The sequence below is a fragment of the Triplophysa dalaica genome, chromosome 14 (assembly GCF_015846415.1).
Source record: "Triplophysa dalaica isolate WHDGS20190420 chromosome 14, ASM1584641v1, whole genome shotgun sequence".
Lineage (NCBI taxonomy): Eukaryota > Metazoa > Chordata > Actinopteri > Cypriniformes > Nemacheilidae > Triplophysa > Triplophysa dalaica.
Window position 1 is genome coordinate 19,945,918 of NC_079555.1, and position 27,765 is coordinate 19,973,682.

The 27,765-nt window shown below is 39.5% G+C and overlaps 1 protein-coding gene across 1 annotated transcript; it reads left to right on the top strand.

The window, feature by feature from the left end:
- The first annotated feature begins 875 nt into the window (after nt 1-875).
- Nucleotides 876-27,762, top strand: atosa (atos homolog A). The gene is made up of 12 exons (XM_056765927.1): nt 876-1,486; nt 20,395-20,579; nt 20,869-21,071; nt 21,153-21,278; nt 21,594-23,181; nt 23,274-23,396; nt 24,719-24,807; nt 24,986-25,082; nt 25,283-25,441; nt 25,656-25,727; nt 26,012-26,211; nt 26,941-27,762. Exons 1-12 carry the CDS (start codon nt 1,390-1,392, stop codon nt 27,092-27,094), a joined length of 3,093 nt encoding a protein of 1,030 aa, XP_056621905.1. The 5' UTR covers nt 876-1,389; the 3' UTR covers nt 27,095-27,762.
- The last annotated feature ends 3 nt before the right edge of the window (nt 27,763-27,765 follow it).

The following is a 27,765-nucleotide window of genomic DNA, read 5'->3' on the forward strand; positions in this document are numbered from 1 at the left end:
GGTCGTGCCCCCTTTATTCCATTTTTTCCTATTTTTGAACTGAGGATTAAATCAAAAGTACGAAAATGACCCGTTTTTTGTTTTTTGGTATTACATTTATAAACGAATAACGAAATAACAAACCATTTTTTAATTTTCCGATTTTGGAAGCTCAATTTAATATGAAAAGAACGAATGATACACGGATTGTTTAGTTGTATCCATGCACACAAAGCAGTGTGAGTGGTATTTATACACAATGACCGCTAGAGGACAGCACAGCACAGTACTGATACAGATCTTCTGTACGTCAAACAAAGAGAGTTTATGCAAAACTGACGTCATTTGTCTGGGCAGGCTGGCTGGATCTCAGTAGAATGTTTTGGCTCAGATAAGACTTTCTTCCCCTTTTTACTCCTGTGTAATATGATTTCTTTGTGTGAAGTAAATGATGGGCTATTAGTAAGAAAACATATTGTGTTAATCAGACGAGAGAGTTTTAACATGACTTGTTCCCGTACAGTATGTGTGCAATCAATTATGTCATAAGTTTTGTGAATTGTAAGTTTAAATCTTTGAGCATTCTGACATGTAGCCAATGAACTAAGATAAACACCAAGCGGTTCTTATATTCAACATGAAAACATTTGTAATAAATACAAAAATAATAAGGATATCAAGGAGTTTGTCCAGAGCTACTGTGCGAAAATGGTTCATGTGTAAACAGACGAATAACCTTTTTGATATAAACAAGTAGCTTCAGCTAAAAGTCTTCAACCTGTGTAAGTAGGTTACATTCGCTCGTTGCCCAGCAACGGGTTCACGCCAGTACCGTGAGGAGGAAGTGACGGAGGCGGGGGGCGGGCCAAGCTGTTGTTGGGACACGTGACTCGGAGGTTGTCCTCCTGCATGTGTTTTGACAAGCAGTCAGAGAGAGAAATCGAGAGCGTGAGCTGATCGCGTTCCGTCTTCGGCAAACATCTTTTGTGTCTTACTCTGTCAGTCGCTTTATATAGCATGTCTTCATCAGACACGTAGTTTTAATAAAAATGATCCACTTCTCGATTGGAGACAGACTCATCAAAGCCACATAGCCTTTCTCCAGTGTGGACATGATGGTTCCCTGATAGTCTGATCTATACTGGGTATGATCTGACCGTGTGTGGGGGCTGGTGAGGATCATTCAGGGGTCCTGATGTGTCTGATGTGGCCTTTCCTTTGAGCTGAACACTTCCCCGGAGTTCGTCTGGGATCTTCTTCTAGATGGACACGAGAGATAATCGGTGTTCATTATTTGTCTAGGTAGTTAACTGGACTTTTGATGGACTAGCTGCACATCAGACTGTTGCATATTATTGATCTAGCAGCTCAGATCGTTCATATGAACGGCTGTGAGCCAGTTCGACAGAGATGTCTAAAGGACGAGTGCTGAAGTCTCGACAAAGATCTGAAGACGGAAAACGGCCGACGGGTATGCTGGAGGAGATCACCGTGTCTATGAGCAGAGGTATATTATCTTACACTTTATCAACACTGTGTTTCAATGACGTCATGGCGCCGCAGTTTGTGTATGTGTCTGTGCTACAATGTTTCGTGCACGCGAGTTTAGAATGTTGCCTGTGTAACGTTATTTCTCTTAATGACGCGGTCGCGTTTCTCGCGCTCTCTAGAGGAACAAAGCGTCCCTGGTCAGCTGCGTGTGTGTCTCCTGCTGACATACACACAAACATTCACACACTCTTATGTAAGAGCATGTGTTGATGTACTTATTATAATACAGCAAACCACATCGACGAGATGTAAACATACACGTAATTGTGTGCTATCTGTTAGTTGAGAGTTTGTTTTGAATGGATGTATGTCTATTTTCTGAGTGGAAATTGATTTGTTTTGTTGTTTGCAGGTTTGTTTTGATTGGCTACATTGTTATTTGTTGGGTGAGGGTGGATATGATGAACAGTGTGGAATGGTAGCTCTCCTGTAGCTCAGTGGTACGAGCATTGCGTTAACAACGCAAGGTTGTGGCTTCGATCCCAGGGGATTGCAAATACCTATGTAAAATGTATAGGATAAAGCAATGTAAGTCGCTTTGTCTGCCTAAATGTAAATGAATGGATGACTTGAGGACTGACTAGTTAAACTAGTGAGCAAGGCATTCTATGTGGATTTGCATGACATTACCTGTCCTCACTCCCTCCCCCATACATTTGTCAAGACTTAGGCCCCATTAATCAGATAAATTGGGAAGAAATGTACTGTGTGGATATGTCAAAGGGCACAATATATAATGATGTTTGTGAAAGGTAGCTTCACGTTTTACCATAGCTACTGTATGTAAATGATATTGGAGCTGCAGAACGGTCTGTACATAACTGCTGTACTTTTGACTCAACACTTCCATGCTTGGACCGGCTGGAACTGTTGTAATTTGGCCCTTGAGACTGTGGTTTGCCCCCACATCTCTAGCCCAATTGCCAGTTTGCAAAAGCCAACAGACTGCCCAGACTAGCCCAAAATGTTTTACTTGGGACACAACTTATATAGGAAAATATCCTTCGAAAAAATAAAGAGACTGATTGTGTTTTGTCAGTGTCTTCAGCGTCAGCTGGATTTGTTTTCGTGGATTGGAGCCATGTGTTTTGTTTTGGTTTGCACAGAGTGTTGGTTGCTGACTGAAGATGTGTTTTGGAGTATATCCCTTCTGTGCTATTGTTATTTGGAACATACTGTGTGTCCACTGATGCAAATAGCAGGCTGTTCACGCATAGTTGTTCTCTCTCTTCCTCTTCCATCTTTACTCATATGCATATATTCTTATAAAGAATCTTTACACCACAAATCTTTTTAATGCCATAGCAATTTATGATTACCATATGTTATCAAGTTCTAAAAAAGACCAAAGAGCATTATAAAGGCACCATAAAAGTAGTCTATATGACTTCTGTAAGTCATACAATAGAAACAGATGGATGTTTGCATATTCTGTAATAAATGGCTTCTACTTGCAGCTTCCAAATCAAATATGCCACAAGCTGGATGTCATGACGTTTGGTTGGGACTTTGATATTGGATCTGGTTCTCATACAAAGATATTCTATGGGTTCATAAATAAGATAAACATATGGGTTTGGAGTGACATAAGGGTGTCAGAATTGTCATTTTGGGGCCAACCATTTCTTTGTTCACATTTCAAAAGTGATGTGTCAGTGTTTTTGGCCCTGTTCACAGCTAGAATTGTGATCCCTCTCCTATGACCGGTTGTCTTCGGATTTTGGGTGTTTCTGGCACTAGGGTGACCCTCTCAATAAACTTACACGTCTAACAGGATCATGTGGCTTTCGTTGGATTCTCTGAGGGCTAAAAATCAATTCAGCTGTAGCTGATACCAATAAACATCTCTTGTTTGACATGGTAAACAAAGACATGTTTTACTTAACGTTATTGATCCAGTACCAGTGCGTTTGATCGTTTTGCTCTGAGTGCTCATACTGTGGTCAGCACTTTGTAAAGGGCTAATGCTTAATCCTGAATGTTCATCCGGGGTTGTGACTGAAGACACATGCTGGCTTTTTTGACAGTTTTAATGACAGGTATGCAGCCCATTGAGAGATAGTAGTTCAGCATTGATGATTTTGGATGTTTCAGCTTTGAATGTTTTGGTTTTCATGTCATGAGCTGAAACCTTTCTTGTAGATCCAGTTGTGTGGAAACGCTGAGAGAAATGATGTCATTTTTCATCAGGGTTGGATCAGGCCTCCAGCTATCAGCTGATGCTGTTTGTCATGACAGAGTTTCTCTTGAGCTGGGTAGAGTAATGTGTTAATGGTTGCTAGTTTGCATGTTTGCATTATTAGGCTAGCAGGGTTGAGACTGTTTCCGTTACAATTCAGCCCAAAACCAGGTCTAATATCTGCCATTGTTTGAAAAACTGTGTAGGTGTACAATAATAATTAAAGGATTTCAGAATTATCTTAAATGACAAGCGCCAGGCGACAAAAAATATGCGAAGTGAGTGGCCCGATTGTAAAGTATTCGTCCCCATCGTGCCTTCCGCGCAAGTTAAATTCCAATTTGAGCTGCACAATTCACGCGAAAATGGCATTTATAGTTGACACACCTGGTTTGACAGGTCCAGAGAAATGAAGACACTCCCCAACACGCAATGTTTTACACGTCACTCAAACAAATAAAATCAAATAATCCTGTGAGTGATATAGAGCTAGGAACACGATGCTTTGTGTTTGATGTGATCACACAGTAACAGTCAGGTGTCTTTTAGTATTAGTATTCTTTAAAAACTGGTGTTATGAAATAAAACTTAGTTCAAAAACTCATTAAGGTAAAAATTACTGTAATAGAATGGTTTATTTAAAGTGAGGACTGGTTGAACCTCCTTTTTTAATGCTGTTTTAATAGACCGTTTTACTTATTGGTTCAGGTTGTGAAGAGACCATTGTAAAATAAATAACATTACCTACCCTAGCTTTAAATAAACATGCATTAATAAAACTTATTGTACCATTATATATAAATACATTTGAGTAAATATAAAAAATATAGTGAGAAATGAAAGAAGAAATGTGCTTTAAAAAAATTGTCCATTATGTTTTTTTTTCAAGCATGTTTAGATGTACCTATGTCTCGTATAACCTGTGGAAACAGTCCGCAGTCTTGCGTAACTTCTCTATCTCAAATGACCATGTGCCCATTCCGCTGGGGGGCTGACAGTGCCATTACATCACTTCCTGTGCTGTGTGGCTGTGATCTTTAATGATGACCACTATGGTGCTGGAAGCAGAATTGTTGAGATGGACAGGTTCTGAAGGGGTTAAACTGTTTCTGGATCAGGGCTCTTACACACGGTGAACACAGTGTGAGGAGTGAGGGCCATCTGGACCTGTAGCTTTTCTAGCTGTCGGTGTAAACACTCACTGTGGGTGTTTCTATTATTGGTGCTTGAACAAGCTGTATACCCAAACAACTTGACCGCACCTGAGACTATACTAATATTACTAGAACAGACTGTATCGAATGAAGAGCTGTTACATAAAATCTTAGTTGCGTCTGCTGCTTGTGATTTTGTCTATGTTGCACTTTTGGAGGACACGTGAGATGTTGCTGGCCATTGCACGTCTGAAAAAGCACAGCTATTATTAAAAACATAGGGACATGTTCATGTGCCCTTTTAAAAACTAAAAACCAAGGCTAAAACCCTTGTTATTTTCGTAGAATTTCATTTGTATTTAAATGGAGCACTATTTCAAAGGCTGTGCAAAGACTTAGTGTTATGATCATTTTTCAGCTCAGTGAGTGTGTTCTGGTAATCATCATTGGTTTAAGACAAGATTTCCATGCTGCTGCTCGCATCTGAAGTAGGCTGGCATGAAAAAGAACAGCGTAACGGGGAGTGTGGGAAACAAAGCTCTGTCTTCATCACATCCTTAAATTCCATATCTTGGATCATGAGCTTCTGTGGGTTTACATTTAGTCATTTAGCAGACAGTTTTATCAAAAGCGACTTACAAAGAGTTCAGGGAGCAATAAGTGATATGTCGTACAGGAGCAATAATACAATAGGTGCTTATACAAAGTTACTAGTTTCAACAAAAGCTAGACCACTACCTGATGAGAGAATGAGAAAAGGTTAGGGTTTTTTTCCCCTCATTTTTCTGCCAAGTATTCACAGAAGAGATGGGTTTAAAGTAGTTTTTTAGATGTTGTGAGCGATGTGGTTGACCGGACTGAGTTATGAAGAATGTTCCACCAGGAAGGAGTTGTGAAGGAGAGTGAGCGGGGAAGCGATTTACTGCACTTATGAGAAGACAATAAGGGCAGAACGCAGGGATCTTGATGGGGTGTAGTAGTGTAGGTGGGTGTGAAAGTATGCCGGTGCAGATGGAGTGATAGTCCTGTAGGCAAGCATTAAGCCACACTTCCACCAAAATCTGATTTTTTGCTCATATGCGACCCAGATCTGTTGACTGCATGACAGTGTGAACAGGACAAACCAGATGGAATCCAATCTTTTTTTAATCTGATCTGAGCCACTTCCATATGTGGTCCTAAATCAGATACAGGTCTGATGTTTCACAATGCGACCTCAGTCTGAACGGTCATATCGGAATTCATGCAACTTTTGCGTCATTGTAGATGGACTGGCATCATAATTCTGCGCTAATTTAAAGCTTCACGCGCTATTCTGTTGACTGAAGCGCACTTTACTTCACTTTTGCCAAACATTAAGCATCAGATTATAAACATAAGCCCTTGCACTGTCCTTGCACCTGAGCCGCACAATGCGATGCAACAAATGACTATAGAATCCGTTATCATAAGAAATTTTGCCACTGGATACTGCGCGATGCAACGTGCAAACTGGCATGCGCACAGCCCGATAGCGGACTGCTCCGTGAATGCTCTTAAAGCGAGAACAATCCACTCAGCACCGCTTAAAGTCAAACACACCCGCTGACTTGACCCTTGCTTAGGAGAGCAAGGAGAGCACTGCAGTAGTCCAACCTTGAGAATACTAGGGCCTGGACAAGGAGTTGTGCCGCATGCTCTTTAAGACTCCATCTTATATTTTTATATGCTGTATTTATTACACTGTGTCTGCATCAGATGCGACACGATAAAAGACAATAGAATGCAATTACACTCACCTTTTACAAATAAACTTTTTGTCCACACTGGATGAGGCGCATTGCATCACGACAAACCGATTAAAGGAAAAGCTAACCTCAAAATCAATATTGTGTTCAACATGTTCTTAGACGTGCGTCTTCGGAACACAAATAAAATATTTTAGAGACATCCGAGAGATTTGAACGCCTCTTTATAGACATCATGGTTATAGTTGTTGTCAAGGTCCAGAAAAGTAGTAAAGACATCGTTAAATTGGTCCATCCTCTCATAGTGGCTCAATTGTCTTTAATTGTCTTCAATTACTTTATATGCAAAGACAAACCAAAATAACATGTTTAATCGTTATACTCGTGGGGTGTTCGGCGCACAAACGGAATGTGCATGCCTCGAAGTCTGACATGACAGAGGAGAATATATCGATTGAGTATTGGTAAAATTGGTTACCTTTATGTTTTGCATTCCACAAGTGCTTTTTTACAATCTAAATGCTTGCCACATACGGCAACAGTTTATTCTTCTGAGGTAATGTTGATATATTACTATATGTTGATAAATCACAGTAATTGTTTCCATCCATCCATTTTCTTCCGCTTATCCTGGGCCGGGTTGCGGGGGCAGCAGTCTAAGCAGGGATGACATAGTCATAGTCAGACATAGTCCCTCCAGCGTGTCCTAGGTCTTCCCCGGGGTCTCCTCCCGGTGGGACATGCCCGGAACACCTTCCTGGTAAGACGTCCAGGGGGCATCCGGAAAAGATGCCCGAGCCACCTCAGCTGTCCCCTCTCAATGTGGAGGAGCAGCGGCGGGGTTGGAGCACACCCTCCGGTCCCCCTTCTTAAAAAGAGGGTAAGTGTTTATCTTAGATAAAGAAAGGACCATTTTTGAAGAACATGTTCAGCGAAGCATTAGAATTCGTTTGAAATATTAATTTACACACATTGTCAGTTCCCATTAATTGGTAAAATGACCCAATTTTTTCCCTAACATTTAATAACAATGTTTTCAGTCGTATACTGTATAATAAATAGCATGATACTGGTTCAACTAAACAGATACTGCATGGGTTGTTTTAGTGCAAAAAATTATTTCATGAAGAACATTTTATAAGCATTGACCCAACAGCTGGGCTTGACCCTTTTGATACAATGCTGAGTTGAAAATAACCCAACATTTTTTGCATGATTGTAGACAGAAGATTAGGGATTCTATTTCGTACGAAATGCTATTTCAGTTTTAGAAAACAATGCAAAGTGGTAGATGCAACCAACAGCTGTGAACGGCATAAGTTTGGCAGAGAAATATTTGCTATTTGCTTTTCTCAGTATTCATTTAACAAAGTTGTTCACCTAAAACAAAGATTCTGTGATTTATTCACCCTGGCATTCTTCAAAATATTTTTTCTGCATAAGAAAGAAAGTCATACGGGTTTTGAGTGACGTGAGGAGGAGTGAAAGCATTTTGATTTTGGGGTGAACTATCCCTTTAACACAACAACAAAAATCTTTAATAGAAGTTTTGCTATACAGTTGACTGTTGGAGGACATTTTGATGTCTGTCAACATGTTTTTATATTTGTATTTATTTCAGAAGGATTTATTTTACCCTCATGATATAAATCAAATCTGTGTTAGACTCCAGCTGATTATCTATTCATGGGTTTGTGCTCAGGGCTGTGCTGGTATGGGCCCTTCTCTTCTGTTACTCTGTCCCTTGGGGGTCTTCCACAAAAGTTCAAGCACATGGAACAATCCCGGGCAAAACCTTTATTAAACCTCAGTTGAACAAAGACAGTCATCATATGTACACGTCCTGACTTCCAATGGATGATTCTTCCAAATAAGGATTTTTAATGAGGTTGATGTTAATTCTGCCCTGACACATAGTATAACCCCTCAGTATCGCTGTTAAATGAGTTTTCCACTCAGGTCTGACTAACAGTGAGTGTCTTTAAAATGTTTTCTTCAGACTTTTTGCCGTAGGGTGCGTCTGTCCTATGCCTCTGAAATTGCCAAGCAATAACTGTCCTGTGATAATCTGTACTTTAAAACACAAATTATAAGAAGATCCGCATGGCTAGGTGTTTACATTTCTCCTGTTGCTATTGACAACAGGGATCAGTTTCACTGGTGGCCTGGTTTGTCCGCATCTTAAATAGTCTGTCCCACACAAACAGCTGATCATGTGCTGTGGAAACTGTGCACACACACATAACACAGTTAATTTGGAACAATAGGTCATTTGAAGCATCTGAAGTTATGGAAGGACATTTTGACTCAAAGCAGAAAAAGAGGTGTGCATCAGATTATTGTGTACGTTTAATGTAAAATGGTTGCCCTAGCCTGAACTCAATGCTAACGCATCTGCTAAATGACTAAATGTAAATACAGTATGTCACCTTCAAAATGAAGAATGTTGATAACAGTCCACCATACACTTACATTGGTTTACAATAGAAGTGAATTGGGGTGCTGTGATGTTCTGTTACCAACATTTTTCAAAATATCTTCTTATGTGTTATGCGGAAGAAAGAAAATCATACAGGTTTGACATGACAAGAGGGGGTGTAAATTATGGCAGAATTTTCATTTTGAAGGTGAACTACTCCTTTAATTTGATAAAAATTATTTCATTGTTTTGGAGACAATTTGCTTCCAAAGATTTTTGTAACTTCCGTTCTGGTATATAGAACCCCTACTTTTCATTATAGAATTGATTCCCATTTTTTTATTGTTTAATATCACTCACAACAATACATCAAGTTATGGGAGTGAATGAGTTGGGAATGTCCCAAGGCTGTGATCTTAATCATTTTGGATTTAGAGACAAATTTTATAAGGCCAAAGTCCATTCTTACAGTTTGTGTTGGTGAGTAAAGCTTCTGTTTTTCAGAAAGCTCATGTGTATTTGGAAGACAAGTGTGTGTGTGTGTGGTTGGTGTGATCTGCTGTGAACTTTGCTGTAAGTTGCAGTATTCAGACAGGTGGCTGATGGTTCTTCCAGGGTGTTAGAGGCAGTTTGGCCTTTCATGGAGCTCAGACTGGTTTGGGGCACACTTGACCCATAAGACATGAATTATCCGCAAGTCTTTCTTTGTTGCCTTTCATTATGAGTTAAGTCCAGAATGCTCTTTAGAGCTGTTTGGAGGAAAACATTTTAAACTACTTCAAGGCCCTGATTTCTTAAGAGAACTCGTATATTTCTCCAGGCAGCTGTTGACAGAGCTGAGATCATTTAGAATAATGCTTCTGTGACAAGTCACAATGTTTGCTTAATACATATATTATTGTGCCACTAAAATTACTTCAAGAGCATGTATGCAAGAAAATAAATAATAACCAGTGACATCGGCGCCTAACATTAACAATCCAATAAAAACCAGTTATTAAAATCCAGTTAAAAATCCATTCATTTTTCCTTGCTGGTGCCTGAATATAAAAGAATAAAATGCTAAATTATTTGGATTAAAAAGTCTTTAAGAGCATCATTTGGCTTTAATTGACCTCATCTTAGTTTTACTCTATGATGATGTCTGTGTTACACACTCCTCTTTTTCACTTCTGCAGTCTTTGTTTGTCTTCTTTTGTGTGTGTTTTTTTTCTTGTGTTATGGATGTTAATCAATCCTGTACATTCTCAACAACACCGTATAAGACACGATTAATTGTGAACTTCACACCGCATCACCCATCTCTTCACTCCATCCCTTTTTTCTCTCTTTTCATGTGTCCGGTTGGATCAATGGGTGCCATCTGAGTGGGCCACATTTGGCCTCACTGACTCAAGTTCATGTTCTGAACACAGACGAGGACTGTAATATTTCATAGTTTTTCAGATGAAATGTCAAGTTGCTCTGGATTTCATTGAGATAGATACAGTCCTGGCAGGAGGCCATACATGTGTACTGACTCTGTTATGCTGTTCCTAACTCGTGTTTTCAGAACACAAAAAAGAGGTGTTTTACAGAAATCTCTTGCTGCTGTTGAGCTATTAATTGAAAAGTATTACAGGTTTGAAGTAACATAAACGTGCGCAAAAGATTATTGTATAAACTATGATATTTTAAAGCTCTAGGCTCAGAGTCTCTATTTTGTGATCATAACGTCTGTGATGTATCAATTGATGTGACAAAAAAGCTCAGTCTAAATTGATTTCAACTTCTTTTAAGTGCATGATAAATCTTTGTGTTTGTTGTCAAGTGTTTTGATGTGTCTTCCCTTAAACATACTGTGTATACTTTTTTTGGAGGATATTGACAGAAATGCAACATAATGTGCTATGTGTTTAGCGACCTTGTGTGTAAAAGGACCTTACATAATGAATCGTAATATGTTTATATTACCTTTCCATGAACTATTTCGATCTACATACACTGCATCTTGCATCTCATTCATCATGTTGTGTCAGTCACCGTAGTGCTTTGAAAGGGAGGGGTGGAATGAGCAATTGGTTGCAGTTCGCACCCTCACCGCGGTTTTCCGGATAGGGATTATTTTAAACAGGACTAAGCCTTGGTTAAATTAGGATATTTAAGTAGTCTTGTAATACCTTACAAAAGACATTACTGTGTGCATCTTGAAAATCATACTGATTTATTTTAAGATATGTCAGTGCAAGTTGTTTTCAATCAAAACTCCTCTAACATTAAAGTTAGTTTGAGACTAGGCTTAAACCCAGTCCAGGAAACCATTCCATAATGAGTTTTGGGTGTGTATCTTTAATATGTATGTATATTTTTTCCATAAAAATAAAATAAAATAAAAGAATCATGTTTTTTTATCACGTTTTATTGTGTTAGTTATGTGTATTATTTTAGTTTTCATGTCTTAAATCAAAACAAACCAACTGCCAAACCAAAATCGATTTGACAGCACTAGTTTGCTTAAGTCTCCTGCATGCCAGAAATCTGGCATACTATTGGCAGAGAGTTTTAGAAGAGATCTCCACAATGTCACACAGCTCAGGTCTCCTAAGTAACGCATAAACCCAAAACTGGGTTTGTGTAAGATTATGCATCTTTTCTTTTGTGGTTTTTCAAAAAAATTAAATGCGTGTGTTCGGTGTACATCCTCACAACAACTCTCTCTTTCTCTCTTTGCTCTCTCTCTCTTTTTGGCCCACAGACAGGAAACTTGGCAGAAAGCCACTAACCAATCACAGCACAGAGCTTGTTACTACGTGAGTTTAGAGTCTGCCCCACTTAACTCTGGGAGAAAAGTTTTGGCTAGGTTAATCTGTAGGGTGAAGGTTCCACATCCAAGTGAACGTTTACTGGACAAATGAGACTTGATCGCAGTTTTTCTCACCGGAGAGATGGAAAGAGGAAACTCTGCAGCGGTTCCTCAAACAAAAACAACCCAAACTCAGCATCTCACCTCCCATGAGAAATACAGTCAATAGCTGCCAAGCATTTGAGATTTGTGTGGGACTCTACATGGAGGCTGATCTGGTGAAAGGCAGGCGTGGAGAAGGCAGGCAAAACCCTGAATGGATAAAGTCTCTTTGTGTTTACAACAGAGAACAAAGACTTCATGTCAGCTAATGGAAAAACTGCACTGACAGTTACAACACACGGCACACACAAACTACCTTCCGCTTAAGACAATATCTCGCTTTGGTAAAATTCTTAGGCAGAGTTACATATCTGTCACAGGGAATGCAAATATCGGAATCTGAAGATTGCTTAACGGTAAATAGTAAAGCAGCTTTACTCGTTAAGGAACAGATCTGCTGTGATGTATGTCATGGTGTGGCCAGCTTCTATTCACAGTCTGTGAAAGGAGGTAATTATAGGGGTTCATTTCATCAGCCAGTAAGGTTGACCTGCCTGTCTTTCTTCTCTCGCTCTCTCTATTTTTGTCTTGTACCCAACATTCACTTACTGCATCAGTCCTGCTTTAGACTGAAGCTTATAGGTATGTCTTGTGTTAGTTAGTTCATGGTTAATTCATTTAACTGTATATAATTTTGTATCTGATGTTAAAAGAATAGTTCACCCCAAAATATTCACCATCGTATTGTTCAAATCCTGTGAACACCTCTTTCTTCTGAGGAAGACAAAGAAGATATTTTGTTAAAAGCAATGGAAGTCAATGTTGTTTGTTTACCAGCGTTCTTCCAGATATCTTATTTATTGTGCAGAAGAAAGTCAGAGAAGTTTGTATAACATAAGGGCAAGTAAAAAATGAAGGAATCTTAATTGTGTGTGAACTATCTAAAGTTTGTTATTCCTAATGTACTAGCATCACTTCAATTGCAGAATAAATGAGTGTTTTTAGGCATATTTCCAGAATAGCCATATCTTTCATGGTCTTTGACATGCATTCTGGGATTTCTGTTGTTCCTTGGTCGCCAGCTGTACTTCCCTATATACAGTATTCTAGTTATATTTCTTTCTATATTTCTGATCTTGGGGACTCTTCACTATCTTGTGTCTCTCTGCCACATAACCATTGAAACTTTGTAATCTCAAATGTTCTGTCACTTTTAGGCCTTCCTCATCACTCCCGTAACGTCTTAGAAATAGCCCAAGACGCTTCTGACTTTTTTCTATTTTTTGTGGGAACTGGAACACAAAAAACTAAAGCAATATTATTGTTGGTTTTTGATTTTCCAATCTCGTTCACTGCAGTCTTATTCCCCCTGTTTTAATAATTAATCACTGATGAACTTTTAACATCAGACCAATGACCTCATTATACGTTTTGTAAGTGTAAAAGTCAATAGATTCAAAGCAATGCCACCGCATGCCAGTCAGATCAGTGCCAGGTTGCACACATATACGAATACACACACACACACACACACACACTGCAGTACTGCTGATATACTCTATGCTCTAAGTTGACATCATCCTCCTTTTCTCTCCCCTCCCTTTTTCTGTTTTTCTGTCTTCGTGATAGATTCCTCTCTGTTCTGTTCCATTCTGTTCTGGCCAGCAAAGACAGTAATGACTAAAGTCACATTCAGAAAGATAGAAAGAAAAGACAAAAAGATAGAGAGACAGGAAGAGATTTGGAGAAACTAATCTCCATAGTGGGTCTGTTCTGCTTGTCTCGCAAAAATTCCCTGAGAAAATAAACATGCCCCGTGCTACAAAGACCAAAGGCTTGGATCTATCAGTTTCCTTGAGCATTTCTTAAAACTTGTTTCTTGCCTTAATAAGTGATTGTGTGTGTGTCTGACGCTCCATATGGTGATGCAGGTTTGAAGTGTCCTGCATGTTCCCAAATCAGGTAGTGACCTCCTCTCTGCCCCTGATGGTACAAATATAGCCTTGTAACCCCCTAAAAACCCACTGTAACCCTGCCAACACCAGATATATGTCCGTGTTCGTTAATGTTTTTGTATGCGTGTTATGTGTATAGTTTTGTGCATTCGTGAGTTGTGTGTTTGAGTTTTTTACCACACAAAATCAATGTTGAGATCTTGAGAAACATTACATTACAACTTCACATGCGAGGTAATCGCTACTCTCTAAAATAACTAATAACGTTGAGACTTGTTCTTTAAAGTGGTTTATTTCTTTACTTATAGTGATTTGAACACAAAAACAGCATTTCAAATGGAAAATGAATGCACATATTGAATAATTGCCACTACGTTATAAATCTGTGACCCTGAACACTTGGCGGGGTCAAAGCAACGGTTGTGACTTGAGAGCTCCTGGTTGGACAGTCTTGTGATGAGTCAACCTAATTTCAGAACAGTCTGCTTGTGTTAAGAGAGGCTGTGTGTGTGGATGTCACTGAGACCTCCAGCCAGCAGTATGACCTCCCGCCTGCTGTTACTGTCTGTGTCGAGCAACTAAATATATTTGCTGTGTACTCATGCTGTCAAACCACTGCGTTTTGCCCTCAGCACTAAATAAACCAACAATTTGTATGAATATAGTAATTAGATAACTTGAGTTGAGTTTTTAGGTCACTGGGACATATGCGTGGCTGTGCCTACCAATCCCAGTTGAAGTCACTGGTTTAAGTCATTTGAAGTCACTGAGATTAAGTGACAGATATGTCGATTGGGTCAGAGCTACGATATAAGTAGTAATAAATTAAGTTGTTAGTACTATTTTATAGTTTTTCATCCTCGTGCAGAGGAACGTGAAGGCTTAGTGTTAGTGTTTAAACTGATCTCTCTGGTTCAGGCTGTAAGCAGATTTGGCATGCTGGAGTCAGCTGTAATCTGATGTTGCTGCAGGACTCCATGTGGACTGATAAAGCCTCTTTGGCATTCACGCCCGTGCAGGTACAGGACGTCACAATTGATTTTTGTGCCCAAAGGTACAGAACTGTGACCATAAACACCATTAAAGCGTGTGTGTGTTAGCTGTAAACACACAGAAATCTATCTCTGTGGTTGTTGGTTATATAAACGTACAGCTGAACATTCTTCTGCAGCAGAGGAAACCAAACAATCCTTTACTATGGGGTTTGGTTGTGAGGACAGCAGGAATAGATTGATTTTTGCAGTTTGGTGTAAATATGGGTCAGGAATAGTGTTTACGACCCGTGGACATGAGCACATCTAAGTCTAGTATGGTGTGCAGTCTGTGGTTTGTCTTTGAAATGACGGACTGAAGAAGTCATATTTGTTCTTGGTATTTAAAATAAAATAATGTGTTTTGTAGAAACATTCACGTAACATCCCTGCTGCAAAAACCCAATAAGAATAACTTTCCATTAAAAAAAACATTATTAGCTTTTCCATTAAAACCACTACAAAATTCCTGTTTGTAGTGTGTTTTGGGCATTATTCAAGTAGGATTTAATATCCCACCAACAGATTCCATCATATACCAATAGACACAATTATACTTTCTATCAAAACCAAAACAATTCCCTTTATAAACAGTCAATCCATTAAAGTGTCCAGTTTCATTCTCTTGTATTTGCACATGCGCATACAAACACACATCCTAATAATACAAGCACACAAGAGCCTGAAATAGGTCTGTCTTACATTAGAAACACTATCTCTGACCCAACACACACACACACAGCTGCTTACTCAAGCTCTGAATCATGTGAGGGCAAATATATGCAAATATTTGCACACAGCAAGCAAGTCTGTGTAGGGGAACACCTCCATGTTGGAAACACTTTGGTTTGTGTGTGCATGGTCTGAAATGAGCTGAATTAATGAATAACTCAAAGAGTGACTTCTTCCTTGAGAGAGAGAGAGAGAGAGAGAGAGAGAGAGAGAGAGGCCTTTAGATTAACTAAAGCATACCCTATGCACACAAACAGTTAAAGCTTGAAGTTACATCTGCTTGTTTTTGTGTTGTGTTTTAATGTTACACTATGAGAGTCTACTCATAACAAGAAAGAAACCCAGTTACGTATTATTCTTGTGTGATTTTTTTTCTTTTCTTGTTTGTGTCTCTTATGAACCCAGTGTTCTTTCTGTCCTCCTCGGCTGAAACGTTACCTTTAACCTACATGACAAAACTTTGTCTTTCTCGCCTCCCTCTCAGCTGGCGGCCTCAACCCCCCTCTCTTTCTCTCTCTGTTGTCTGCTGTTTTTCCGTGTGCTGTGCTCATATGGGTGGAGTTCCCTGCACACGCACACTAATGCATATGAAAATGCTGCCCGTGCAGTGAAAAACAGGCTTGGCATAAACTTTTCCTGCTAAACTCGCTGAGACACTTTGTACTTCTGTAAGATTGTATTTAGGAAATACTAAGTAGGATAAATGTGGACACAGGAACAAACACTATTATCAGCTGTGACCAATCTGCCTCTTTGTTTCAGGAAATCACGCGAGATTACACATCAGCTGTTGCCTAGGGGCGACTCTTTCTCTGCACGTGGCTGTGCCCCGCCCCCGCTGCTGCCTTGTCTGATTGGCAGGAGCTTTGGGATGTTCTGATTGGGCAGTAATGCTCTTGTCACTCCCACTGGCTCATAGAGCTTTAGAGGTGTACAGGAGGCTGATGTCATGATGTAGCGTATAACCAGGACAACCAGAATGTTCTCTTGAAAAAGTTCCAGAACTTATAACCCTGTTGTTCCATATTCTGAGATACTTTTTTTTAAAGGGGCACTACGTCATTTATATTTGTTACTTAGTTTAACTCTTTGATATGTGTTTAATATCTATAAATAATGTACACTCAGTTGAGTTTCATATCAGTGGTAAAGAAGAGGCTGTTTTATTCTAGTGAAGGGTGTCCCCCACCCACGCACACCCTTTTATCTGATGTCTCAACTGAGTGTCCCAGCATAATGTATCGATAATGCACACAAACAGGAGCATACTGCACTGTCCAGTTTGTAAATGAATTGCTGGATTTGTGTGGTTTTGGTGAGTCGAAATTATTGAGTCAAACATATTTAGTGAATCAGTAGTGATATCACGCAGGAGTCAAAGGTTTGAATAATGGACCAAATAACTTGCATGTCCTCACTTAATCCAACTGAAGCTTATTATTATGCCTAGAACCAGTACCATGTTGTTTTATGTTTTGATCTAAAAAATGCTTATTATTATTAAGGTTGCTGAACCCCTAAACAGTTTAAATATGGCCTACATGACAGTAAAAGATCCAGTTTGGGTCATTAGTTGTGTTTTAAACAGATTTAATTGGCCTGTACATAAAACCAGAAATTCAGTAAATGATGAAAGAAAGGGCTGCAAAACTGGTACACCTTAGATAAATATATCCAAATGGGTTTAAGCTGTTTCTATTCTAAAATAGACATCGTTTGCTGCCAGCAGAACCCAACAACACTTTTCCTTTTGCTTTTATGTTTTTGCCACCAAGCTTTCATCACGTCTCCAGGACAACATGGCACAATCAGTCAGCATCCACGACTCTTCACACAAAACAAGGCTACAGATCAGGCCAGAGCTGGGGTTTGATGATCCCATCTGTCCCTGAAAGATACGCTTGTTTAGCCGATTATTATATTTCAACATACTTTCTCTTCAGAATAATTCTCTGGAAATAAAATGTTAAATATTTAAAGGAGTAGTTCAGACAAAAATCAAAATGCAAATGACCTGCTTTCTTTCATGCTACATGTTGCAAAATATTCAACATGTTCTATAATTTACATGTTGACTAAATCATTTGTGTCCTATATATTTTTGAGTCTTCTGCATACAGTAGTGTGAGGGACTGATTAAAGTTTACGTCAGTGATTGCTGAAAAACTCATATTTGATTTAAATAGTGAATGTTATACATCTGAACAAAACAAATCTTCCAACGGGGTAAAAAACTTTAGTTAACTACTTAATAATAGGGTAAAAATCTAACTAAAATTAAGTTTTAGCCTGTTATTAAAGAGTACATAACTAGGGATTTTGAAGGTTCTACTTTGGTTTATGGAGTGTCCAACAGTTTATGTACATAGAAGTTGTAAAAACACTATTATTTTGTTATTATAGGCAGTTATTACTTACTTTACTTCTTGACTGACCTTTCAAATGATTCATTCCGCAATTCATCTGTTTAATCCCCTCCTTTCCGCTAGCCTAGTCTGATGTGATTGGCAGATAGTCTAGTCTGCAGTAATTGGTCTACCGCGAATTGTCTACTCACAAGCTAAAAGTGAAGTTTTCGGGGGCAGTCCTAGCAAAATGTAGGCGGGGACTATATGTAGTGACGTACATTCGTGGCGGTTCGCGAATCGGACTAGGGACGGCTCGTTTGCGTGATTCGGGGTCGTCTCCCTTGGTTCCAAGCCAATAATTTTGTTATTCATTTACCTTCGGATTTTCAACTTGGCCTACTGCTTACTTTCAAATACGGCAACATTACACACTGCAGTGTTTTAAGAAAGCTCTCTTCAGAAAGCAAAAAACAAATGTCTTGGATTTTTTTGCTTCTCAAGTAAGTATATTATGATTAAAGAATGTTTAGATAGATTGAGTATTGATAGATTGCTCCTTTCCATTTATCATCATAAATTGACAGTTTCTTAGAACAGTTTCTTAGAACTGTCATATGTATTCGCAAGTAAACATCCTTACGGTCTCTGACATGCACAGAAGAGTTATTGTTTTGATATTTTTTTAACAGGAAAAGCAGTAAACCTGTTCTTGTATACGTGGGTTAGAGAATTGGTCTGCACAGGGATCTGTTGTTTTTCCAGATTAAACTGACCCAGTGGTCCAGCGGTTCTGCCGTGTCTCCACCCGTTTGGTTTTTAGGATGGTATTTGAGGCTATGCACACTGTTATTTTAGCCACAAGGCGAGTGTAGTTTGTATACTCGCCTTGTGAAGACCAGCTGACCTGCTCTGGCTAAAATTATCACCAGTATGGAACTGGCAAATAGACTTTGTTCATGCATGATCACCCAGTCACCATGAGGGCCTTGTTGCAGCATGTGGTTTTCAAACTGTTTGACACAACCCAAAAGCTGAGGCTCTGAATGGACTCTTTCAATTTGCTGAGCTCAGTTGAGTGTCCTCCACCCAGTGTCTCATTCTTTGTTTGTGGTGTGTTTTGACCTCACAACATTATGAAAAAAAAATATTTTTATAATATTACATTACAAGGCTATAGAAGAGAAACTGACATCATATGAATATGCCAATGTGTACAGCAACAGAAAAGCATGCATGCAATTTTTTGTGTGTTATTGCTAACTGGCTTGATTTTCTGATGACTTTGTGATGCTGCTGATAATCATTTAGATGTATGCATGTAGGTAACATCATGTAAAACCCTTTGTAATGGTAATAAAGCACACACCCTTAGATCCAAATGATAATAGAGAGATAGGAATAATGGTGTGCGATATGAGATGAGACACTCTCTGGGTCTCTAACCCTGTCAGAACAATAGACCCATTGGTTGTCTGTAACAGACCTCAACTGCCATGTAGACCCTTTTGTTTCTGACTCAAATCTGTGGGTAAAGCCACTCTGCTCCAGTAAATCTAGCAAACATGGAATAATAACCAGCATGACGTGTCAGCTGTAGACGTCACAGGCTTCTATTAATATGGAATTATGTGGATCCACCTGCAGCTCAGGTTTTCCAGCGACGTTTACGACACAAACAATCTTTTTTGTTAATATTGTGAGGTTTATTTATATGCACAGAACTGTGGTGTTTAAATAGGCTGGGGCTGTTGATCCAACTGCGTTGAGGAATTTCTTCAGAAATGACTGTGTCAACATCGCAATTAATACATGTTTTTACATTCCCTGCAACTATAAATAGCTGCTTTCTTAACTTGTGAATCAGGTATGTTTTGGTCCTGGTCAGATGATGTGGCACATTTTTGTTTAACCCAGTTTGTGTAGCTGGCAAATAGAGCAAAGACTGTTTGCTATGGATAAACATTGTTATCTTCCCTGGAGTGACGAAACCAGCTGTGTTTCGTATTATAAAGCAGATGTTAAAGGTAATTCCTTAACACATTTTAAAGCTTGGTTAAGTGTGTCACCTAAGTAAACCATAAATTGAGCCTGAAAACACAAAGTTTGTTTACAAGAATTTGTTTTGTAATTATAATGTAAGAGTCGGGCTGTGAGGGCTAAAATCTCATTCATTTTCCCCGCAAAGAAATTGATTCCATGAGCTCTGTGGTTGTTAAACAATGACACATGTTCCTGTCAGTATGATTTCAACTTCATTTAAAAGGCTAATTTTCCCAATTTTCTATGTAGCATAAGCCACCAATCAAAGAAGTCCATCTTACCATGTGACTACAAACATGGACCAGGCATAACTGACACATTGCAAATGAAAAAGTACTCTTTTTTGAGGTATTCAGCTGCCTAAACTGTAAACTTGATATGTGTTTCCTGCTTAGATGCAGCTGAGGAGTTCTTTGAGTATGATGCTGAGGATTTGCTGGTGTTCCTGACATTCCTAATTACTGAGGGACGGACTCCAGAATGTTCTGTAAAGGGGCGGACCGAAGGGCTTCATTGCCCACCTGCCCAGTCTGCAATGCCTGTCCTAACCAAACACGAATGCAGCGACAAAATACCCCAGGTAATACACCATATCTGCCATGCTCAAGGTGGACCAGTTACTCAGTTACGTTTGTAGAAATTTGTCAGATTATTTGATTTAATGAAATGAGTAACCACACTGAGAAAACAGATCTCTAACTTCATGGTTTTTAAGCTCCGTTCACACTGACAGTCATTCAATTGCTGCTGGTCTCCAGGTCCCTGCGCTGTTGTTTGTTATTAGGTTTTTCTTGTTGAGTGCTGTATTCATTGTTAGTGTGAACACTCCTTTAATGGCTCGATGTTAAAAGAAGCTGTTCCTAATACAGTGTCGTCAGGCGAGGAGAACGAGGTCAGAGGTCATGTTACTGTGGCGCAATCACATCCCCATCATGATAGAAGTGATGCTTCTTCCTGATTGTTGCTATAGCGATGAAGGGCCAACCACTGACTGCACGGACATTAATGACCCAGCAATAAAACAAGATGCTCTTCTACTGGAAAGATGGACCTTACAACCAGTACCGAGACAGTAAGACACTACTTCAAATACACCACTTGAGATTTTACATTGCAAACATAACAGCCTGATGTATTCTGGTGCATTTTTCAGGAGTGGAGATCGCTTCGTTGAGGAGAAAACCCTGCTTTTGGCTGTGCGGTCTTATGTGTTTTTCTCGCAGCTTAGCGCCTGGCTCAGTGCTTCTCATGGACTTGTACCTAGAAACATTCTTTACAGGTGAAGCGCCCTACACACCAAAGTTCATTCACAGTTTATTGAGCAGCCCTACTGTCTGTTGACTGCAGCAACATTCTGATGAATCGTACAAATCATCATTTTTAATTGAACTGTAATATGGGATTGGCATCATTATGGTAGATACATGCAATGCCACATTCCATTTACTGTAGAACAAAATAAAATATCAGCCCTAAAATTACTTAAAGTGTATATGATGCAGGCAGCTTACTCGATTTTGGTGTTTATATTTTTGTCCCACATTGTGTTTGCTGATCCCATTTGGTGATGGGGATTCTTGGTTGTATTTTGCAGAATAAGTGCAGCAGATGAGGAACTGATATGGAACTTCTCCCAGACACCTTCTGAACATGCGTTCCCCGTTCCAAATGTATCCCACAGTGTTGCTCTGAAAGTGCGGGTTCAGTCTCTGCCCCGCCAGCCCAAATACCCCGTACTTCGATGTAGCATCCACTCAGGTCTAGCACTTTTGGGCAAGAAAGGCCTGGAGCGTGGCGAGGGGGGCACACATGCTGGTGAAAAACGCAATTCCCTCCGTTTGCCAAGGTCTCCACTCCTTTCCAGGCCTCTACGATCTTCTCCATCTCCCCTCAGCCCCCTTAACTCTCGTAAATGTCCCCCTCGCCCTGTGTCCCCTCTCTCACCTGGCAAAGGCATCAAGTGGTTGTACTCTCGGCTGAATGGCGATGTGGACATCCCCCCTACAGAGGTGTACAGCTCGTGTTCTAATGGTGCAGAGAGCCCAAAGACATCTAGAGTGGAGTCACCAGTTCGATCTTTTAAATCCCTGTCTCTCACTGATCCTTTATTGACCCCTAGTCCGAGTCCCAACTCCATCTCAGGTGAAACCAACCCTCTCATTGGCTCCCTGCTTCAGGAGCGACAGGAAGTCATCGCCCGCATTGCTCAGCGGCTAAATTTCTGTGACCCTACAGCTCCCCATCTTCCTGATGCTCTATTTCCACCTCATGAACCTGCAGGACCCAAAACTCCCTGGAGCTCGCCACAAAACAAGGAGCGTTTGAAGAAACCCAAAGAGTCCCTCTTCCCTGTCCCCCAAACTCCATCTTACAATGGAACCAGCCAAGAAAAGCCAGAGAGGAGCCGGTCTTCTCTCTTTGACACCCCTTTGAGCCCCAGAAGTAGAACCCAGCTAGGCAGAGAGGACGGCAAATCCAAAACCTCCCCAAAACTGTCGACATGTAGGCGATTGGTACTTAGTGACCAGTCTGCTGAAGGTTCCCTTATCGCAGATGCAGTTCAGGACATTTCAAGGTTGATTCAGGAGCGACTGCAACATTCCTACAGTCTCCTGAATGCCACATATAAATGTAAGGCTCCTCAAACCGAACAGGTAGGCACAAGCCACGGCGCCCAGACGAACGGCTGTGCATCACCACCGAGCAGAAAAAAGCCCTTGAACGTAACCAATGGTGCAGCAAGCACAGACCATCCTGTTTCTCAAGCAACAAAATGTTGCACACCTCCCGACTCTACTCAAAGCCAGCAAGACTGTTTCACTAGGCCACGAAATGTGGCCAGCCCAAAACTTGAAGACCATAGCAGCAAAAAATCACGTTTGTTAACGACAAGCAATTACAGAGAGAATGCCAAAAGAGAGTCATGTTCCTCTTTGAAAAACAACTTTAGCCATGACAGATCTCTTCAGGAGAACAGGCTATCACTGACTGGGCACCTCGAACCAACCACGACAAAAGACGCAATCCGTGAGAAAAGAACGGAGACGCACGTCAAGGATGGGTCCAATAGTCCCGAGAAGGATGAGAACCAGGAGCCTTGGACGTCCTACTCTAGCACACCAGCCAACCTTACCCACAACTCCACCAGTCATGCCCTTTCTTACACCCAGAGTAGCCATACGGTGAGTCAATTTTAAGTGAATTTGTCATAATGTCTAAAACAGTGTGTGCAATTGTACTTGATCTGGTTGTAATCAAATGTCTTTGCAAACAGATCCATCCCCCCTCCCCTCTTAAGCCATGCCGTAACTGGAAAAAACAGAATCGTCACTCCATAGATGGAACCGCAACGAAAGCCTTCCATCCCTGTACAGGCCTACCTCTCCTCTCCAGCCCTGTAAGAGCACCGACACATCCTCTGCTGAATTATTAACACAGTCTCTCTGTGTGTGTGCGTTTGTGTGCCTGTGACTCATCAGCTCTGAATCATTTCTTGTTTGTTTCAAATGCTGTGTAAACTTCAGCAGCTATAGTTTCTTATAGTTAGCTTTATAGTTTCTTAGATGATACACTAATGAAGTGTCATGAGTCAAAGTAGAGGCACTTCCTCGCCAGCAGTTTTTAGTCATGCTGTCTATTATTGGGCCATGAGTGTTTTTAAGGTCTTACCAGTGGCAGCTGTACCCTGAGGGCTGTATGACTCAGGCAGTTTGTTTTGTGTGGGTGTCCGGTTCTGTTACTCCAGGAGAGCGCTGCTCACGTTCTCTAGAGATACAGGCAGATGTAATTTGTGCTCTGTGATTAAAAGGTTTTTCATTGATGTTACAAACAGTTGAACAGTTTAGATCAGCGTTTCAGACTTGCGCAGGCTAAACAAAAATAACTAAACACTAACACAAAAATTACTCATAGTGCCATGTTGTTTAGTAGAAGTTATTGTATTGGTAGTTATTGCATCAGCATCCTAGCTAGTATTCAATAATACAAAATATTGTGCCCAGTAATATAATCTTGCATACTTCAAAATACCATGATTTATTACTTTAGAAGTATCTAAATGAAATGCTTTAGGATGCTTTGAGCATGAATGAAACAGACATGCCACAAGAGTGACTAAAGTGCAATAAAGGCATGAGCTGTTTTATTATTTGTGTAATTTGTTATTGAGAGGACAACACTGACGTTCTCTAACCAGTTTTTGTAATCCAACCAAATAAAGAGTTGATACAGCTATAAAAGTTATCTCAATTATCGTGATATGACGAATTGACATTTAAAGGGCTAACAGCAAACATCTTCCAATTAATTGATCAGATTTTAAGTTTAAAGTACATGCTTAGAAAAAAAGTTGCTTTACTAGTTGGCAGGTAACATTTTCGCATAGAATTGTTTGGGGAAAATACAACATTTAAAGTTGAACTTTAAGAAAAGTGGTGACTTGAAATATTGTGAAATGTCCATGGCCAGTACACTTTCTTTTTATTTTCTTGACATTTGCAGGTGTACTAAAAAGTTAATTTTAATTTAACAATAATAAATGAATTACTTAATAGTTTAAATTTACAATTAATTTAATAACCATAATTAAAAAAAGTAAATCATTTAATATCATTATTAGTAATAAAGTACCATGGCATAACTATCGGATTGTACACAAAGTTACCACGTGACTATTTGCGTGAAAAAACTTTTCACCCACTTCCTCCTTTTCTTCCTCAGGTTCCGCAAAGAAAAAACCAGACAGGATATTTTGATTTGGACACATCTTTGATTCACTGCAAAGGTGTGCCATGGGCTGCCAATAAGAGGTATGACCTTCTTTCCTCGCTTTTTTTCCGTTGTAATGTCATTGTTCCATATTTCACAGTGCCCTTTCTTCACTGAGGATTTCCTACACACACTGCCATCTGCTGTGCGCACACATACACTAAATTCATCTGTTGAGAACACAAAATGGCTGACACAACTGTGTGTCTGTGTTTGTAGGGTTTTGAAAAGATCACAAGACTGTGATGAGTCTCAGCAGCAGATCCTCAGTGCCAGCGCTCCTCCTGCAAGCCTCAGCCTTTTAGGAAACTTTGAGGTAGACACGCTATCAGTTCAGTTTCCTTATCACAAATGAATTTAACTGAGACTTGCAGTTCATACTTTATATCTAAGAAAGATGAAACAGACAGAACAGTTAGGCAGTTGAGTCATTCATTTTTTGTAACAATGAATTGTACATACAGGCATGAAATATAGGTATTATTCTGTTGTATTTCATTGTATGTGTGTGTGTAGGAATGTGTTCTTAACTATCGTTTGGAGCCATTGGGCACTGTTGAGGGTTTTACAGCTGAGGTGGGTGCGAGTGGAACCTTCTGCCCCGGTCACACAACCTTACATGTGGACGTGTCCTTCTACAGCGTCTCGGATGATAATGCACCTTCCCCGTACATGGTAATTCTCACACATTTTTCTGGTATATACATATTCGCATAATTCAATTTTTGGAGTGTTTTGTTACTTTGGTGTATTAACGTTTATTGTAGGACAAGGGTCAGATGTCTTGTTTAAATTAAGCAACTATGAAGTCATAAATCTATGCACTACCACCTGCATGTTTTAAAGGGCTTCTACTTTACTAAGACAGCGTTCCGGTGCTTCTCTTTAGGGTGTTATAAACTTGGAGTCTCTCGGTAAGGGGAGGGGATATCGAGTACCTCCATCAGGAACCATTCAAGTGGTAAAAAGCTTTTATTATTTTGGACACATTCATGATTATCTGGTTGTTTTGTTGGCTATGTGTAATAGGCATAATGCACATGAGGACCTTTCTTACTTAATAAACATTTGAGTCACATTAGTCGTGATCAAATTATTCTGATTCACTGTGAATTTAAATAGTAATTTTATGATACTTTTTACTTGCCAATTATTTGGGTCTATTTCGAATTACGTTTACGAGTTGATCGGGTATTATGTACCTTTGATGCTCAGCAGATGTTTTGTCTTGTTTCTGTGTGTCAGACCTTATTTAATCCTAATAAGACAGTGGTGAAGATGTTTGTGGTGATGTACGATTTGAGGGAAATGCCCGCCGGCCATCAGACATTCCTGCGGCAGCGAACCTTCTCGGTCCCAGTTAAACGCGAATGCAATGGACAAAACAACAAAAAGCCACCCACACTGGGCCAAGGACGAACCCTCCGCTACCTCATCCACCTGAGGTCAGTACTGCAACCCGGTGAATCAGTGTTTTCATTAACTGAGGTTGTTGTTTTTGTCCTTCTTTAATGCATTGTCATGTTTAAAGGTGCTGCTTCAAATTTTCAAGAAAACACACTTTAAAAAGAATTATGTTGTCTTGGTAAATATCACAGCAATAAACAGCTCAATTAACTATATATTATATTACATTCATTGATTTCACATCTATAAAATTTACTCTTTTTTTTTTTTTATGTGTAAATTGTTTCACGTAAAATCAGTGCATCTTGAGACCCATCTTGCATTTTGAATCAATTGTTCTATACAAAATGTGAATGTCAAAAAGTTCAGATATTGCCTACATGGCAAATTTAGTTTTGAAACAGTTTTCGAAAAAATAATTGGGGCGCTTAGGGCGATTGACTCGTTAGGGACAAACAACTTTATTTCTATAGCCACTGTGTTAAGCATTGAAATTATTTTTTTGTCTTATACTTTGGAATTACTAAGTAAGTTTGCATAGCTAAATTCTGTAAAAGGGAGGCTAAAGAAAAGTCCTTCACAGAGATGTCAAGCGCCCCCTTGAGGACAACTTTGTCTAAAATTGCTAAAAAATTAAAATTATTTTTTTATCCAGTGGTACTGTATGTACCTTATGGTGGTTAAGACACTAATACCTAAACATATGTTGTTGAATGCATGACGATTTTTACTTTTCATGGTTTGGTTGTCTCTTTCACTGTCTTAAGGTTCCAGAGCTCCAAATCTGGAAAGATCTACCTCCATCGGGACATCCGGTTTCTTTTCTCCCGTAAATCCATGGAAGTGGACAGTGGTGCTGCCTACGAGCTCAAATCTTTCACGGAATCACCTGCCGATCCCCCTTTCTCTCCCAGATGCTAATTCATCTAGTCTAGTCTAAACTTAATCCAACATAGGGGCCTTAATGAATCAAACTCTTTCATCTTCTTGTACTGAAATAAAAAAAAGAAGCCCACTAACACACCAAATGCACAGCAGGACTATTACCATCAACGCCCCTTTCCTAAAAATACACAGCAGATAATCGTTATTAGCAAATGTTATTAGATTTAAAACTGCAGACGATTGGGATTTTTTGTATTACCAGGTTGATTTCTAGACATTCAGCATGGTCTAAGAAAACACAATGTCGCATACCTAAATCCATGGACCATTTTTTAAACAAAAAACAAATACGGAGCTGGAAGGGGTGTTTAAAGAGCACTGTGTTTTTTCATCACAACTGGAATGAACAGAGTTTTGTTCATCAATTTCTTTCTTTGTACTGTTACCAAACCACTTTAATCGGAAGTGTTGCAATAGAAAAACAAATATCTTACTAGCTTAGTGTTTACATATTTACTTTTTGTCATCAGTTATTTAATATTTAAATTCTACTTTCATTTACTGCACATGTGATGCCTGTTGTGCAAAACATTATGATGTAGTGCAAAGATTAAATCACAACATGTATTTTTGTCTTTCAAATTCAGATCTTAATGAATAAAAGAATTATATATTATATCTATAAAATTATGTTTAAGCATTTATGT